This window comes from Pempheris klunzingeri, chromosome 24 (genome assembly GCF_042242105.1).
Source record: "Pempheris klunzingeri isolate RE-2024b chromosome 24, fPemKlu1.hap1, whole genome shotgun sequence".
NCBI classification, from domain to species: domain Eukaryota; kingdom Metazoa; phylum Chordata; class Actinopteri; order Acropomatiformes; family Pempheridae; genus Pempheris; species Pempheris klunzingeri.
The window spans coordinates 3,217,472-3,234,259 of NC_092035.1; the positions used below are offsets into that span (position 1 = coordinate 3,217,472).

Consider the following 16,788-nt stretch of genomic DNA (forward strand, 5'->3'; position numbering starts at 1 on the left):
ATTAACAATTTGCAGTAAGAGGATAAAGGATCTCATTGAGAGCAGTGCAGTATAAATTTAGGAACAAGCTGAGGCTCAACTCGCTCGGTTGTACAGAGAATGCACTACACAAGGACATGCCCTACATTTTTGAGACAGGGGTGGGCAAAATAGAAAAAAACTGGCATCACAAAACTGCAAAAGTATAAAAAAGGCATGATAAATACTAAAATAATGATTTATTTGCCAAACATTTGTCTTTTCTAACATTTTATAGCCTAGATCAGCAGTCCAGACGAGTATGTAACATCTCATAGTGATGATATATTTAAATGACATGGTAAGATTCAGGTGAATATTCATTTCCAGCTGAGAAATGTGAGCTGCGATATCTCAAAATAAGAAAAAATAACAGTTTTCAGAGTGCCGGTGAACCGAATGTATGCTGGCTCTGGCACTGAATTTTCTTTTTGGACTGTGTTACATACAATCATCCTCACACAAAAAATAGAATTCAATATAACACCATTAATCACATACTTGCCCCACAAGCGCCTTTTCATGCAGCCTGTATTCAGCACATCATGTTCTAATTATGATGAATACATGATTACAACATTACATTGTTACCTAAAAGTTCATGTGAGGGAGAAAAGAACTACTTGAAAAGCCGCTTTTAGTTGGAGTTACAGGAGCTAGATTTGTATCGACTACCTGACACAATAACTAACCTGGCGGGACGAAAGATCATTTAAACGGTGTCCAATAAACAAGCGACTGTTAGAGACACAAATACATAAAGGTAAAAGTAAGTGCTCCGGGTCAAACCAGGATAGAATAATAGGATGATGGCGCCTCGTGATGTTTAATGAGTATCTCAGTATCCTCACCACACACTATAACACACTGCACCTGCCAGGACCATGGCAGCAGCCAATTAAACATCAAGCGGCGCTGACATCATGATAAATTAGACCTGCTGTATGTAATTTATATATTCGTTATCATGTAGCTGCCTGCACATCCGTCATAGAGCAGGAACATGATCAAACATCCTCACTTTCCCTCTACGCAGCTTTGGAGGGGATTTCTACTGTGTGTGTGTGTGTGTGTGTGTGTGTGTGTGTGTGTGTGTGTGTGTAGGGGGGGACTCCCCCTCTTCAATTATTTACAGGAAGCCCTCATGCATCTGTGACTTTCAGCGACAGGCTGAGAAAGCCCAGCAGAGCAGCACAGATCTCCTCTCTTTCTCCTCCCGATTACTCCTCTCTCTTCCTCTCAGCCCTTTGTCTACAATGTTTTTTCCTCCTTCTCCATCTTGTTTTCTCTTCTGTCTGACGCCGTTTTCTTCCTCTGTCTACATTTTTGTCCTCCTTCCTTCCCGGCTTCAACCTCTTCCTTCAACTCCAATCTCTTTTTCCGCTTCTGATTACAACCTCTTACTCCTCTTTTCCATCTTTCTCTTCTGCTGTGTGCACCTTTTGCTCTCCGTCCTCCTTCCCTCTTCCTTCAATAAACTTTTTCCTCTCCATAGTCTTTTTCTTCTGTCTATAACATTTTCCTTCCCCTCTTCATCTTTTCCTCTTCTGTCTGCAACCCTTTCTTTCTTTCTTTCACCGTCTGCTACCTCTCTGCCTTCTTTTCTCTGGCGTCTACAACCATTTTCCTCCTTCCTCTCCATCTTTTTCCTCCCATTGTCCTTGTCCTATTTCTTTCTCGGCTCCTTTCTTGCCTCCCACCCAAGTCCATCCTTTCTTCTTCTTTTTTTTTTCATGATTTGTCCTGGCCTCACCTTTATTCATCTGACCTCTCCCTTTCATTTCGCTCCTTTCATCTGCTCTCTTTCTTCCCTGTCCCCCTCCCATCCATTCCTGTTCCTCCATCCACTCTTTCTAGCGTCCTCTCGGCCTCCTCCCGTCACCTCCGTTCCCCTCCTCTCAGGCTCCTGTCATCTCCGCCCAGAAAAAGAAATGAAGGGGAGGAGAGAGGGATGATGTGAGGGAGAAGAGACGTTGGTGGGAGAGTTGAACTCTCTCTGAAGAGTCAGCATGGAAATAATTCATATTCCACTCAAGCGGATCTCCTCCTCTACCCCATCTCCCCTCAAACTGTTCTTCACCACCTCTTTCTTCCCTCTTTCCACTCATGTCTTACATATTGTTCCGTTAGCCCCTCGTGAATGACGTAGGTCCGACTATTTGAGCTTTACGACTTTGTTCTACTAAAGTTAGCTTTGTTTTTCTGAATCTTTGCACTAAAACCAAACACCCTCCCTCCACCTGTGTGCTTCTATGTGTCTGCGTGTGTGTGTGTGTGTGTGTGTGTGTGTGTGTGTGTGTGTGTGTGTGTGTCTGTGCTCACCGATGAGTAGAGGTGACCCTCTCCGTTCATGGCGATGTAGAGGCCGGTCTTGACTGATTGGATGGCCACGACTCTCAGACCCACAGGAATTAAGTTAAACAGAGCTGAGGACAAAAAGAGACAAACTGAGTTTACTGTGCATTTTTGGGCTGTTTCTCTTCTTGAAGCACAGTGACACAGTGTGTGTGTGTGTGTGTGTGTGTGTGTGTGTGTGTGTGTGTGTGTGTGTAGCTCTATAATTTACAATTAAGGTGATCTACTGTAAAAGGGATGAGTTATTACACCAAATAAGGAAGTAGTCCATGTTTCATGTGTTATATAAGTTATGTATTAACATAACAATGCAAAAATGTTCCTGCATGAGGCCCTTTGTATGTTATGTGTAGTTATATCTAAATATCAGCCAATGTTTGTGTGTTTTTCAAAGGCACAGTCACGCTCTCAGCTCCATCGGGTCAGTGTTATTTGAAGAACAGCAGCCAGTGATGGTAAAGGAACAGACAGCTGATCACACCCTTATAGCCTTGGGCAGGTATTTTAAAGGACACTGGCATTGTTTTTGTGCACTTCCTGCAAATCCCTGTACTGATACTGCTCTGTAATCTTTGTGGATTTGGTCTATGAGATCTTTGTAACATGTATTTTGAGGCCATAACTGTAAAAAGCTAATTTTCCACATTCATAAAGTGCATTAGAAAAAAAGAGAAACCATGTGAATGTGTTTTTACAAGCAGCTCTCGCAGTGTTGTGTATTCTTATCTCTTTAAAATGCTTTACATGTTCAGAGAGGAAAACAAAAGTTCACAGCCTGACAGCAACATCGGGATTCGACTCAGCAAGACATGACGGAGCTTTTCTGTGACGTTAATGTAACACTGCGGCGGTTTTGCGTGACATTTGGAGGCTTTGCTTGCACGGCCTTTGGAAGTTCAGCAGCATCATACTAGTCCATATGAGGAAAAAGTCAGAATTTACATCAAATTAGCATAACACAGTACTGGAACTGTCGTTTCAGACGACCAATCAAATCAAAAGAAAACCTCTCAACTGTCAAAACTCCCATAACACACTGATGGAGGAGCTGCTGCAGGAGAGCAGCTGACATTTTGCTCTAAACCATAAAAAGGCGATGATGGAGCTGCAGAATGATGATTATTATAATATTTTCATCCAGATATATCCCAGCATAGTGTCCGGATCCTCCCTAAGTGAAAATGGGACAAATATGATGTCGATCATTGGGCCATCTTTAGCTGTGACCTTTTCAAGGTTGCTGGAATTCGTCAGTCTCCCTCTGAGGTCAATTGAAGCCGTGACTCTTTAACCCGTGCGCCTCCAATCGTTACAGACTTATTGATTCACCAGCTGACGTTCAAGGAATTCTGACAGAAACAATGTCAAACTCAGCGGTGGGCCAGCAAGGCCTTCTCTGCTGGCCTAAACTCAGAATCACTGACTTACGTTTTAATATTTTCCCATTAATCTTTTTAGATTATTCCTAATAGTCTGTGCTCCTCATTTCATGTGTCGCCCTGAGGCCTTCAGAATCTAAAGTGCAGGAGCCCCTAGCTTAAAATACTAACTGTTGCTTTAACCAATCAGATTTCGAGCTGGTGACCCCAGGGCCACCTAGCAGGTGTACGATGACGTCAGTGTTTTAACGTCCTCTGATTGGCTGGTCAGAGAGTTTAGCCAAAGCTAGCGATTCTTAGCTGTAGCGACCTGCACGAGCTAAAACTTTATCGTAATTGTAAGTATTAATAGCAGTTTTCTTTAACACACAGTGGCTGACGGAGGAGAAGATGTTAATTTGGTCGCAGAACAACGGACCAATGGACGTTTTGAGGAAATGCCGCCAACCCCGAAGCTAGCGAGCCTGTCCCAGCCGGGAAAAGGGTTAGTCCGCCTCTTTCAGGTCAGTAACTAGGAGCCTCGGCTTACAGGCTCCGAGCAGCACTGTGGATGGTGCTGCTGGTGATTCCTGGTGTTGGAGACTGAACGACTCGGTGTTTGGAGCAGAGTCGGTGTTTGGACCGTTAGTGACGCTGATGACGCAGGTGCGCAGCAGCTGGTGCGCAGGAGACTCGTTGAACGCTTTTAATTGGCCTTAGTGACGTCATTCATCCTCCGCAACATGAGATACCTGTCTGCGGTGCAGCGTCCTGTTAGACTGCCTTTCTGTATAATACTGTTGGTTTCTATAGCCGTGGCGTCATAATGATGGTATTCAGAGGTGGTTTGGTTCAGGTAGGACGTCACTGAAGGACCAGGTGTGAAATGCACGGCCCGCCACTGGTCAAACTAAATACAAAGTGAATCTCGCTTCTCTTCGTGCATTCAGTAGTAAAATTCAGGCGCAATAATTTGGTGTAAGAGTTTGAAATGCAGTTGATTACTGAATATATATTGAGGCAATTTAAAATTTTTAAAAAAATGTAATCTAACCTAAATGCTTTTGGATGACTTCTGAATCAAACATTGAAAATATTGCCATTGTAACTTAAGCTAGTCTGCAATATCTCTCACTGTTTGGGCCTGAAACTCAGATCTTTGTCCCATTTTAGGGATGTTTTTATCAATTATTGATGGTGTAATTGTCTGTGGTGTTTGTGACTTCACTCCTTCTTCAGTCGGAAAAAGATTTTATGTTTCATGTTGTCGGTCTGATGCCGTTGTGAATGCAGAAATGAACATTTTCAGTAAACGTAGCGCTGTCGTTGCTTTTATTTGCCCAGGTTTTTAAAAAAAAAAATCGACCTCTGAGATTTCTGCCTCCGCCCCAATACAATGGAGGTGAAAAGAATTCTGCTTGTGTTGCTTAAACCTTTTCAAGACATTTGTAAAAATTCATCGATGGTGTTTCTTTCATAAAACACTGTCCAAGTTAAGCTGGATATTAGACTTTTTCTTCTCTTTCTTTCTTCATTAAACTGAAATTATGATGGGAATAGAGCAAAGATGGTTGTTGTGATCAGCTGAATTACCGACTACTGTTTATAGATTTCGTTATCATTATAAAATCATAGTATGACCTGTATTGAGGTCTGAGGACGTTATATTTGTGACCAGTGGCCCTGCTGCTTTTCTGTCTAATCAAGGGCTGATTACACCTGGAACATCAGAGCCCTCATTAATCAAGGTTGCATCGAAATGATTGTTAGATGTCTCTAACAACCAACATTTACAGTGCTCAGGCTCGAGCAGGGTAACTACACCTGCAAGTAATCACCCTCGATAAGTATCACACTTTCTAAACCGCCATCCCTTCATTAACATAAAGATATGCACCCAGCTGATTAGAGACGGTGACAACCCTCCCTTCAAATGCTGCAGGAAATGTCACTGATGTGTCCCCTCTGCTGAACATGTCTCAGCCAGACAACTTGGCAACAAATGTGAGCTGCAGTAAATTCTGTTTGATTTGCACACTTGAAAAATGTAAAAAAAAAAAAATGTAATGCCAAAAATTGATGTGAAGACGTTTGCCAAAATGAGGAGAAATCATAGTAAACAAGTGGGACATTGCTGCAACGCAGAATGGCAGACAGCAACCAGCCAATGTGGAAAGGACGCTTTGAACCAGTGAGTTGCCTGCTGTAGTGATTACAGATTAACATTTGTTTTTCTCTCTGCCTCGGAATATAGCAAAAGCTACATTAATCAATAAGCCATCCGTCTGCGGCTCCTCCCTGAGGCAGCGCCGGGTGCAGAGGTCCAATAAACTAGGCCTTAAAAAATACATTCCTCTGCACAGTCACTTGTCGCTGTCAGTCAAACAGTCGGTGTGCTCTCTGAAAACACACTGCCTGCACAAGGAGAACTGTCCCAAATGGAGCCACTATGAAAGCATTATTACTGTCTTTATGACAACCAACATCAAAAATCAGTCATTTAGCTCCATGTGTTGGACCTTTAGTTTTAACTAACTGCACAAACGTGTTGCTGGATGAATAGCATGTATTACTGCAGCATCTTATACTTATATAAATATATATATATATTTATAGGATTCGTCACATCTTTCCTGCTGGTCTCTCTCTAACAGCGAGAGAAAGACTTCTCTCTCAAATGAGGACAAGAGACTCATCATCTAAATAACTGTTTGGCCATGACAGAGACTGTCATGGTTTCCCTATGCTATGATGAAATTTCAGATTTAGGCTGCAACCCTCCTCAGCGCCGATTTTATTTTTCTCTTTGGTCTTTTCTTTTTCAGATACTTGTTGCGCTGCCTCACAGTCGCGTCGCACTGTACAATGACAATACTGATTAAAACTACCATTAGTGGCAGAATGCATAATCCAAATGTGCAGTATGTCTCAGAAAAGCACTTTACAATTAGGAAAACATGGTTGTTGCAGTTAGATGATAATTAACGTCACGTTTAACCGACATCACAATCTTTCCCTAACTTTAACCAAATGCTGTGAGCACCAAAACACAACCACACGTTGTCAGTGAACATTTGAAACACCGGTTTACCACAGCAAGACCAACTCTTGTATTGTTACGTGTATGCAGTGTGACTACTTACAGGAGTTGGTGCTGTCGTCTTTGGTCCCGTCCAAACTTCCATCCTGGCCCATCTGGAGATAGAAGCCCTGCCTGCAGAACAACCTGGTCACTATGCCCTTCAGCTGTGGTTCTACACAAAACCAACACAGACAAAGACACACATATTCATTACAGAACATGCTATACATGAAATAGGAACAAGGAAATGAAAAATATTTGGTCAGCTTCCGCAGAGTGAGAAAGAAAAAAATGGATATCTGCAAATTCATCTCCAGAAATCAATTTATTCACAAATCCTGGGAGGCACATTTGAGATACGATACAGTTTGACATTAAAGAACAATGTGAGCGCATGCTGCATCCTGAGGGATTTCCTGTGGAGAGACTAGTCAAGCACATCCAATCCATTACAGGATTCTTGGGCTAATCCTCCCTTCGTGGTCATTGTTCCATTTGAATAACATTGATAAATTATTTCTGAACCTTTGACAGTCTAGAGCAGTTCCATAACGACGCTGGATCTGCCATATTCTGGTTGGTACTCATCTATTGGCTGATATATTGGTTTGTAGGGATCTTTCCTTTAATCAAAACTTACATGGAGTATGTGGATCTCCCTAGTTAAAGTAACTAATCTTTGTAGTTTAAAACAAATACTTATTACCGCCACAAATCATTAGATTTTACAGATCTGATATCGAAAACACAGGAAAGTCATTGCAGTTCCAATACTCCTTTTTGAGTATGTGCTCTTGACTGATCCATAATGCTCCAATTAAACATCATTCATCTTCGCCTCTGACTGTTTGGTTCTCGCATCCCACCATCAAATAGAAAATGACTGACAAACACTGGCTGAGTCACTGGATAAAGATGGAGAGTGAGACACCTGCATTAGGTGATATAACAGCAGCGCTTCTTCTGCGGGTACAGACACGCTTTTCTTTTTTTTTTTTGTTTCCATTCTATCATCATTATTCTCTGTAGAAAGGTAGCACGCTTTTTCCACACACACACATTAGGTGGTGACACTGATTATTTAATATGGCTCTTCGCACACATGTAGGAGCGACCACACCCATGCTCTCGCCGTAAAAAACACACATCGGGGCAGCAAAAGCAGGGTGGGAATCCCCTTTGAACGTGTGTGTGTGTGAGACGGAGAGTGAATGTGTAAAGGTATACCCTAATGCACAGAGACAGAAGAAAGCCAAGACTGACCCAGTTTATAGTGTGTGTGAGGGAGAGAGAGAGAGGCAGGGGTGCTTTCCATCTTTGTGAAGGATCCATCTTGTGCAGCAGGGGAGAAGGACAGGAGAGGAGCTGTGAAGCTCGCAACGAGCACTCAAACTGACAAAATTCCCAGCGTACTACTTAGCGTGGTGCAGTCAATGATAGAGCTCAGTTTGATTAGAATTAGAAAGACAGCGTTTAAAGTTGCTGGCAAGGATCTTGCACCTCTGTGTTATGTGCACATCCATGTATTTTTTGGGTTATTTTTCTGATACCAAAAGCTGGCATTGAATATCTAATCATCAGCATCTTTTAATAATTCTTAAATCACATATTTAGTGATTTAAATCATCACTTTGCTCATTCCAGATTGTGCTGTAGCTGCTTATGTTTTAACATTAACATTTGAGTTAACTGGCTTCTTTTGTTGTAAATAAATAACGGGCTTAAATTAATTCACTCCAGCAGTTGTTGTGATAATTTTTCCGCTTTCCGTTGTAAATTTAATATGTTTGAGGCTGAAGGGGCTGGTTGCAGTTTGAAGACAACAAGCTTAGGGTGTGATGAGCATTTTTCATTTCATTCTGACACATAAATATCGACATATATCGAAAATATTTGATAGTTGCAGCCCTGTGCACAAACCCTCCTCGCTGCAGCAGAATTTTTCCGCTCCTCTTTCCTCTAAATACAGTTCCGCACAGGCTTCATTTTCATACAATAAGTAAATATCGTTCCATCTGACAGCTGCGACATTTCTTGCTGCTTTCATGATTCAAAATAACAGTTTACCTGCCCAGCATGCGTGTGTCAGCACGGACAAACACGCTGCCCACTGCAGACGCACCGAAATCAGACACATTTCAATCTCGCTGTGCTTGTTTGTGTGACACAGGGCCACAGGAAGCTGCTGGAAATGGAATTTATTGTCTTAAATCTTTGTCTGTCATTTGTGTTCCATCGATAATATTTGAACATAGGAAACGATATATAAATTAGATATATTACAGCAGGTGATTTCAGCGGCAGTCTGACCATCAGAATACTTTCCCTGCTTGCTGTTGTGACTCAGTCGACAGTCACTTTCAAGGCCACCGATTTAGATCTTGAAAAGGGGTTTGTAGAAAAACACTTATATTTCTCAAAATAAGATATTGGAATAAAAGTTGGTGGTACTGATATGGAAACTTGATATGGAAACAATATTCAACCAAACTTCTGTCTGAGTGACTGACTGATTACACTTGTGAACTAATTCTAAATCAAAAGTTTTAGTCAGTAAAAATGATCATTTATCATTTATATTCTGAACAATCGGTGTTATAAATTAAGCTGGCTGTCGCTTGGCAGGTGATTGGATGAACCACCTGTCTATCACTGGTGAATTTCAACCAATCAGATCAATGAACCTAACATAGTTAAAACTTTTTAAAACACTGCGACTACGACATTTATCTTATTTGATATCATCTGTCGTCCTATAGATTTTTAATCACGTCGTCCGGCCTTATTATGACTGCATTTGCAGCCTCAGATGCTGTTATTGTTGGTGTTTGCATGGCTCCCCGCTGTAATGGACAAAAAATCAATAATTCTCCACGGGGGACTGTCCTGGTGAATCTACTCAGCATCAAGTCATCATCTATTTATGTGTCTATTCATCCATCTAACATCCAGTTATCCATTTACTCATATTCCAACCCGATGTGCCCAACTGTTGCCACAGTGACATCCTCACGGTCGTCAAGGTGATATTCCCAGTCTTCCCAGCATCCCCACAACCCTGTCTTGTTACTAGGGAAATTCCCATTCTCGCGTTGCCACGGCAACAGTCTCGTGATTCCAGACTGTTCCAGTGGAGGGGTATTCCCCCATCCAACACACACACACACACACACACACTCACACACACACACACGTACAGTACGCATACACACACAGCTATATTTTCACCATAATCTGATTCAGTCAGTCAGCCTGTCGAGCCGCCACGCTGATTTGACACGTCGCTGTCTGTTAATTCGTCCCAGTCTGAGTCTAAACCCAGTGTTTAACATGGTATAAACTATCAACATGGGTGTCTCATACAGCCGATGATCTCTCTCTCTCTTTTTTTTTTTTCTTTTCGCAAACCATCGCACCAAACAAAAGCACCCAAGTGAAGAATTCATGAGCAGCAGCTGAAAGCAACCATTTTATCCTCATTTACATCAAAACGATTAGTGATTAGAGGAACACTTAAAGTGCTGAAAGGGGACAATTTCTTGGTAAAATGCAGATACGGTTAAACCATTCACATCCGGCGAACGTCCTTCACCTTTAACACAGCAGAAATTATGCAATTTGTTTGATTATGCAACACCACTAACAAATAATGAAAGTCTTTAGCCTGAATGTGTCCCAGTGAGATATTATATTTGGATTTTAAACAAGTCTGCACCACATATCATTGCTTCTTTAATGCTGTATTGGCTTCAGGCTTTTCCAGCCTTCCAGGAATACTATGTCATCTATCGATTACCCATACCTGCTTATTATTATGCATTGATTACAGGCAAGGGAACACCCTGTACTGGGATGATATGTAGACAGAGGTGACAGAGCTAACGCTAATGCTTTCTCTTTACTGCTTTATCTTAATTTTAGTTTTAGGCTGTATTTTATTTAGTCAAACCTCCACTTGGGTGTGCCTGAAAAAGTGCAGCTAGCTCCTATCCACATGAGGAGCAGCAATCCGACCTGCACCACTAAACTCCTCATCTCAGCAGTCAATCCGTGTTTTGGCATATATCCATGATCTCATCCTCTCGGTCACTACACAGAATTCAATACCACGGCTGCACGATCAACCGATCGGCAAATCAGGAGCTTTGTGGTTCAGCTCCCTCTTCGGCCACAGCGCCTGACCAGTAGTCAGTCTCACAGGTATTTGACCCAGAGGCTTCTGGAGGTGCCAGAACAAATAGCATTTGAAGAAGAAGAAATATCAGGGTCTGTACCAGGACACTGTTTGGGGTCTTACAAGTCCGAATGGGCTGTGTGTATGCACGACTCATTAGCTAACATGACTCTTTAACTGGCTAACAAGGCATTTGAAAGCATCGTCTCCAGCTGTGAAATAGAACCTTTAAAGACTAAACAATTAATGACAAAAATCAGTGACATATTGATCAATAATGGAGGTAACCTTTTGTTGCATCCCTGCAGACACACTGTCCTCCCTTCAGCAGCATTTTCTCATGTTCCCTCTGTCCTACAAACACGACAGAGTCTACATTTTCATGCGATAGCTAGATATCATTCCATCTGACAGCTGTGATATTTCTTGCTGCTTTCATGATTCAAAATAACAGTTTACCTGCCCATCATGCGTGTGTCAGCACGGACCAGGAGTCGGCACACGCTGCCCACTGCAGACGCACCGAAATCAGACACATTTCAATCTCTCCGTGCTTGTTTGTGTGATGCAGGGCCACAGGAAGCTGCTGGAAATGGAATTTATTGTCTCTTTATCTTTTTTCTCGAATGTCTCCTGCGCTTCCCACTTCGTCTATGATGCATGCATTCATAAAAGATAACGTTAGATGTAATTTTGTACCTTAAATGTCTTTGAATTAGACCTGAAGGCACGTTGTTTGGCTCTGATATGGATATATTACAACAGGTGCAATTCATCGGTGAAATCAGAACACCTTTATTGCCACACTGTTTATTTTTTGATTGTATCTACCAAAAGCCAATAGTCCTGCCCATCATGTCACAATCAAATCCTCCATCGAAGTCAGACTGATGAAGTAGTTCAGCGGCTCTCAAATTAAACTGGTTTTTCTGTTTGCTGTTTAGTTAAATCCTCCCACACCAGCGCCGTGAATTCTCCACTCAGACGTCTAATTACTAATAATAACATATTGGGACTAGCTGTGGACAAGAGGGAGCCTGCATCATGTCAGAAGTGGACTGATATCATGTTTTCACATAAAAAGCCGATTTTGGCTCCGTGTCAGTCTCAGTCTGGCTGATAAAAGTATGCAAATTTAAGCTGTACTGAACCCCATCTTTGATCCAGTAATGAAGGCTGCAGATGAGTTGGAGTCCCGTCTGTCTGTCTCTCCTTCACAAAACCTCTGGAAGACAGTAGGGGATGTTGGCAAATCTCTCTCTCTCTGTCTGTCTGTCTCTCTCTCTATCGCACACACACACACACACACACAGAGCACAGAGAGTGTGGACATTGCCAAGCTTTCACCAGCAGCTCCCACAGCTGGGAACACAGAGGAAGGAGAGACCAAAGGAGGGAAAGAAAGGAGGATGTAGGGGAGAGAGGGAGGAAAAATGAAGCTGGAGGAAGGCAAGGGAAGTCACAAGAAGAGGGGGGAGAGGAGTGGAGAAGAGATGAGAGAAGAGGAGGCTAATGTCATCTGTTCTTTCCAAATAAGTACGAAGGGATGGAGGGATGAAAAGATGCAAGGTATAGGGAGGGGAGGGAAGGGTGGAGAACAGGAAGAGTGGTAGACTGGTGGAGCAGGAGGAGAAGAAGGGAAAGATGCTAATAGACGTGTGGAGGAAGAGGAGGAAAGGTGTAAGAGAAGAGAAAAATCTCAGGTAGGGAGGGAAGATTAGGATAGAGAGAAGAAATGGTGGCACAATGAAGAGAGGAAGAGGAGGAGAAGAAAGGAGGCAACAAAAAGGGAAAATGGAAGAGAGAGATGAAAAATGTAGAGGGACTGGAGGTGGTACATGACAACAAGAGGATGCAAAAGAGGAAGAGGAAGAGGAGAGAAGGGGAGAGTGGAAAGGGGGAAAGGAGGGGAGCAGAGGAGAGGAGGAGAGGAGTAAACAATGAAAGGAGATGAAAGGAGGCTTTTATCTTATATTCTTCCCAAAAAGGAAAGATGGGAACAAGACTTGAAAGAGCAATTAAAAGATCTAAGGTTGGTTGGATGGTACGAAAGTGGTGGTAGGACGAAGGACAAAAGGGAGGTGAGGGAGAGAGGAGAAGGAGGAGGAGAAACGGTGACCAAAAGGTAAATAAGGGAGGAATAAAAATGTAGGAGGAACTAAGGGTAATATAAGATAGAGAGTCTGTTGCTCCTACAGGAAGGAAGGGTGGAAGTGAAGGGAAGGAAAGAGGAGAGAAAATGGAGAGGTTGTTGAAGGGTGGAAGGACAAAAAGGGAGGAAAAATAGGTAATTTGTACAAAGTACGTAAGGGTGAGAGGTGGCAGCAAGGGGAGGAAAAAAGGAAGAGGAGGGAGGAAAAAAAGATGAGACGTGAGCAGCTAAGACGTGAGGGGAGGAGGTGACAAAAAGAGGAAGAGAAGGAAGAGGCGATGCCACAGTGCCCCCCCACCCCACGCTCACCACACCAAATTGGTGAAAACCCAATTCCCATCAACATGACGCCTCACACTCGCCCTCCCCTCTGTCCCACCCTCCCTCTCGTTTCCTGCCTCCTTCCCTCCCTTCCCTCCCTCCCTCCCCTCATACACCGTCACCTGCTGCTTTCCCACACAATCAATTGATTACAGCAGCACTTATCGCCTCTGCTATTGAATCAATCACAACATTCTCATTAATCTGCATTCACTTCCATATCTAATCACCTCTCTGTCCTGTGACTTCAAATCTGAATGGTGGAAATGCTCACATCTACTTTTTTTTTTTTTTTTTTTTTACCTTTTGTGTTTTGGCGTGTCAAGAGCTAAGTGTGATTTCAAAATAAGAGTGTTAGTTTGGTTCCTGTCATTCTGTTGATGCTGAGGCAAAGTCCTGATCACGGTGATGAGGCTTTTTGAATTATGAGCTGAGAATGAGAGAGCGAGGTAGAGACACAGACAGAGAGAGAGAGAGAGAGAGAGAGAGGCGAGACAGACTAATCTGTGGCTTCAATAATGGATGTACCTGGAAACTACTGAACCATAGGGTACTACAAGACATGACAGTGTGTGTGTGTGTGTGTGTGTGTGTGTGTGTGTGTGTGTGTGTCACCACAGAGGGGAGAGAGGGGGAAAAGAGAGAGGGGCGAGTCTGTCAGTCTGTGTTTATACATGATTGGGGGTGTATGAGCGCGCGCAAGTGTGCAGCCAGGGCGTGCATGTGCGCAATTGTGTGCGTAAAAAGTGCATATGCGTGCGTGCGCCTCTGCTTCTGTGTGTGTGTGTGTGTGTGTGTGTGTGTGTGTGTGTGTGTGTGTGTGTGTGTGTGGAGGAGCGCGCATATGCATATCAATAGAATTTTTTGCGCGTGTGAGTGTCTGTGTGCGTGCATGTGCGCATTTCTCCCCCCTCCTCCCCTCCCCGCACCTTGTCTCCGTAGCCTCCTCTTCTTCAAGCCGAATATCCGGACTTTGGAGAAGATGTCGACCAGGTTCCCGTTGCACAGCCCCTGCTTCTTACCGGGGCTCTTCCGCCGCCGGTGAGTGGTCGGTCGGTGGGCGTGCTGCTCTCTCGCCTGTCGCTTCTGCCGGATCAAACCGCTGGCGATGGCTGCTGCCATGTCTCCGCCGGTACAGCCGACACAAAAACAGCCCGGTGTCCGTCCGTGTCTCCAGTCTCTTCAGTTGTGTCCACCGGAGGGGACGGAGCGCAGACAAAAGCAGACACAAACCTCCAGTCCCCGCGTTACCGGCTATAACGGCCCCATGCTGCGGCCACAAAGTCCAAAATAAACCACTTCACCTTAGAGCATATCTCCTTTTGCCGTGATCCCCCAGGCCATTGATTTGAGACGCACCTGTCCGTCACGTTTCACCTGTCTGTCTGTCAGTCAGTCAGACAACAGCTGCTGTCACTGAACTGCGCCTCCGACCGATTTTACCGGAGCCCGTTTGTCACTTTGTGTTCCCATGGTCCCCCTGTGGGAGGCAGGACGCAGCCTCAGAGAGCCTCCGGAGCTCCGGTCTTCTCCTCGGTAAACGTCCGTTTGGATGCCGCTGACAGAAGCGCGAGGCGCGCGTGCAGCCGCGAGCCGCTCCAGCTGCGTGAAACTGGCGCGCGTTACTGCGAGCGTCACCGGAAACGGCACGGTTAGGCTTTTCAAAGTGAAAGCTTCGTGGGGGTTTGTGTTTCTCAAACGGGCTGCAGAGAAGAATTTTAAGCTTTTACATTGAGACATCTTTACCGTATTCTTCCTCAAAGCTTAAGGTTCTTTTATGTTTTTCACTTTGTGCCATCAAATAGTCGATTTTCATCTAAATCATTCAAAATATTATTATCTAGTTATTTAAGAAAAAGTGTTTCTTTTTTAATAAACACATTAAACCCGTTTCTTACAGGCCTACCTTTGTAAAGATTTAGATGAGCTAGCCTACATCATCTGTAGGATTTAAATGTACTGAAAGTATAATTAACAATTCTGTGGTAATGAGTCCCCCTTTTATAAAGCGGCTGTTTTCATTTACCATTGATCTTTACTGTTTTTACCTTTAAACATCTGCAGGAACGTATATTTACGTCTATATTTCAGAGCTTACAGAACCAATTGCATGCAATTTTTTTTAATTTATTTATTTATTTTATTTTGAAAGTGCTAACCGGATGTCGCTGTGATTACCGCTCTGGGTGGCTTGACGTTGGAGCGCTCTCTGGAAACCACACCGTCGCCGGAGCCACGCGCCGAGTGAGCGGTCACACACGCGCTCTCAAAAACAACCTGTCATCCTCATTATGGGGGGGTGAGGTGGTGTTCAGGGGGTGAGGGGGTGAGGGGATGTGGGGGGGCGTCACCGGTGACCGGGCGTCATCGGATGGAACCGGTAACAGGTGGAAACTTCCATTAATTTATTGATTTATTGATCAGAGTGTGGGTTAGAATAGAGTATTGTTATGACACCCTGTGGTTTAGATCATGTTTTAAAACACTCTGCTTTGATCTGGTTTCTCCTTCAATCATCTTTACATCCACTCATTCTGCTCCACTGAAGAATCCACAAATTTATGCATAAGCAGATGTTTTCATTCCAGAAGTTGGATGCCAGACGTCTCCTACTGAAAAGCCCACTGGAGGTTTCCACGCTCTCCCCACAGCCGATGAGCCACGTTAAACTCCCTGCACCTGCATCCGTCTGCCCAGTGAAGGTCAAACACACAGGTGACGTAAGCAGGACACATTTCTGAGAGGAAGGGGGGCTTTAAATTTAAGGGGTCAACATCTCTCCCTAATTTGATTTCAGGCCGACACAAGGAAAGAATGTAACTGCTATGTTTAGGGATGCAGACGATGAAACCTGCTCCGCTCATTACCTCATCCCACACATTCCAGCTGTCTGTATTCAGCTCATGGAGGGCTGTCTGAATGACTGGTTTAAAAATGCAAGAGGTGGGCTAGATTGACATGCTGATGAACTGCAGGGCTTCCTGCCTGGCATGTGCAGGCTGCCAGCTGTAAGCTTATACTACAGTACGCTCGCATTTGTTCCATGATGCAACAGTATGTGGTAGGTAGGCATACAGGTGGGTGGGTTAGCAGAAGGAGGACGTGATTAAGACTCACATTATAATGCAGAAAAGGTGAAATAAGAAATTAGGAAAGTTTAAGTTTAGTTTCTGCCTTCAAGAATCTTCCAGTCTTCCCAGCATGTAGGTCAGCCATGTCTCCGGAATAAAGAGCTGGGCTGGGACGCTGATACCTTACCAAACCTTTTCCGATCTGTCCGTCCCAGTTTAGCCATGATCGTATCATGGACACAATTAAAAAAATTCAG

At 43.7% G+C, this 16,788-nt stretch overlaps 1 protein-coding gene across 4 annotated transcripts in view; it reads right to left on the reverse strand.

The window, feature by feature from the left end:
* LOC139223516 (fibroblast growth factor 14-like) overlaps positions 1–16,788 on the reverse strand; it is a 43,038-nt gene that overhangs the window by 9,614 nt on the left and 16,636 nt on the right. The window contains exons 1-3 of one of the 4 annotated variants that reach the window (XM_070855445.1): positions 14,390–14,582; positions 6,875–6,985; positions 2,341–2,444 (exon numbers count right to left, since the gene is read on the reverse strand). In XM_070855445.1, the coding sequence (XP_070711546.1) occupies positions 2,341–2,444; positions 6,875–6,985; positions 14,390–14,582 (408 nt within the window). Of the gene's footprint in view, positions 1–2,340; positions 2,445–6,874; positions 6,986–10,957; positions 10,983–11,275; positions 11,286–14,389; positions 14,583–16,788 lie in introns of those variants that run through there. The other 3 variants (XM_070855447.1, XM_070855446.1, XM_070855444.1) reach the window with 3 other exon arrangements.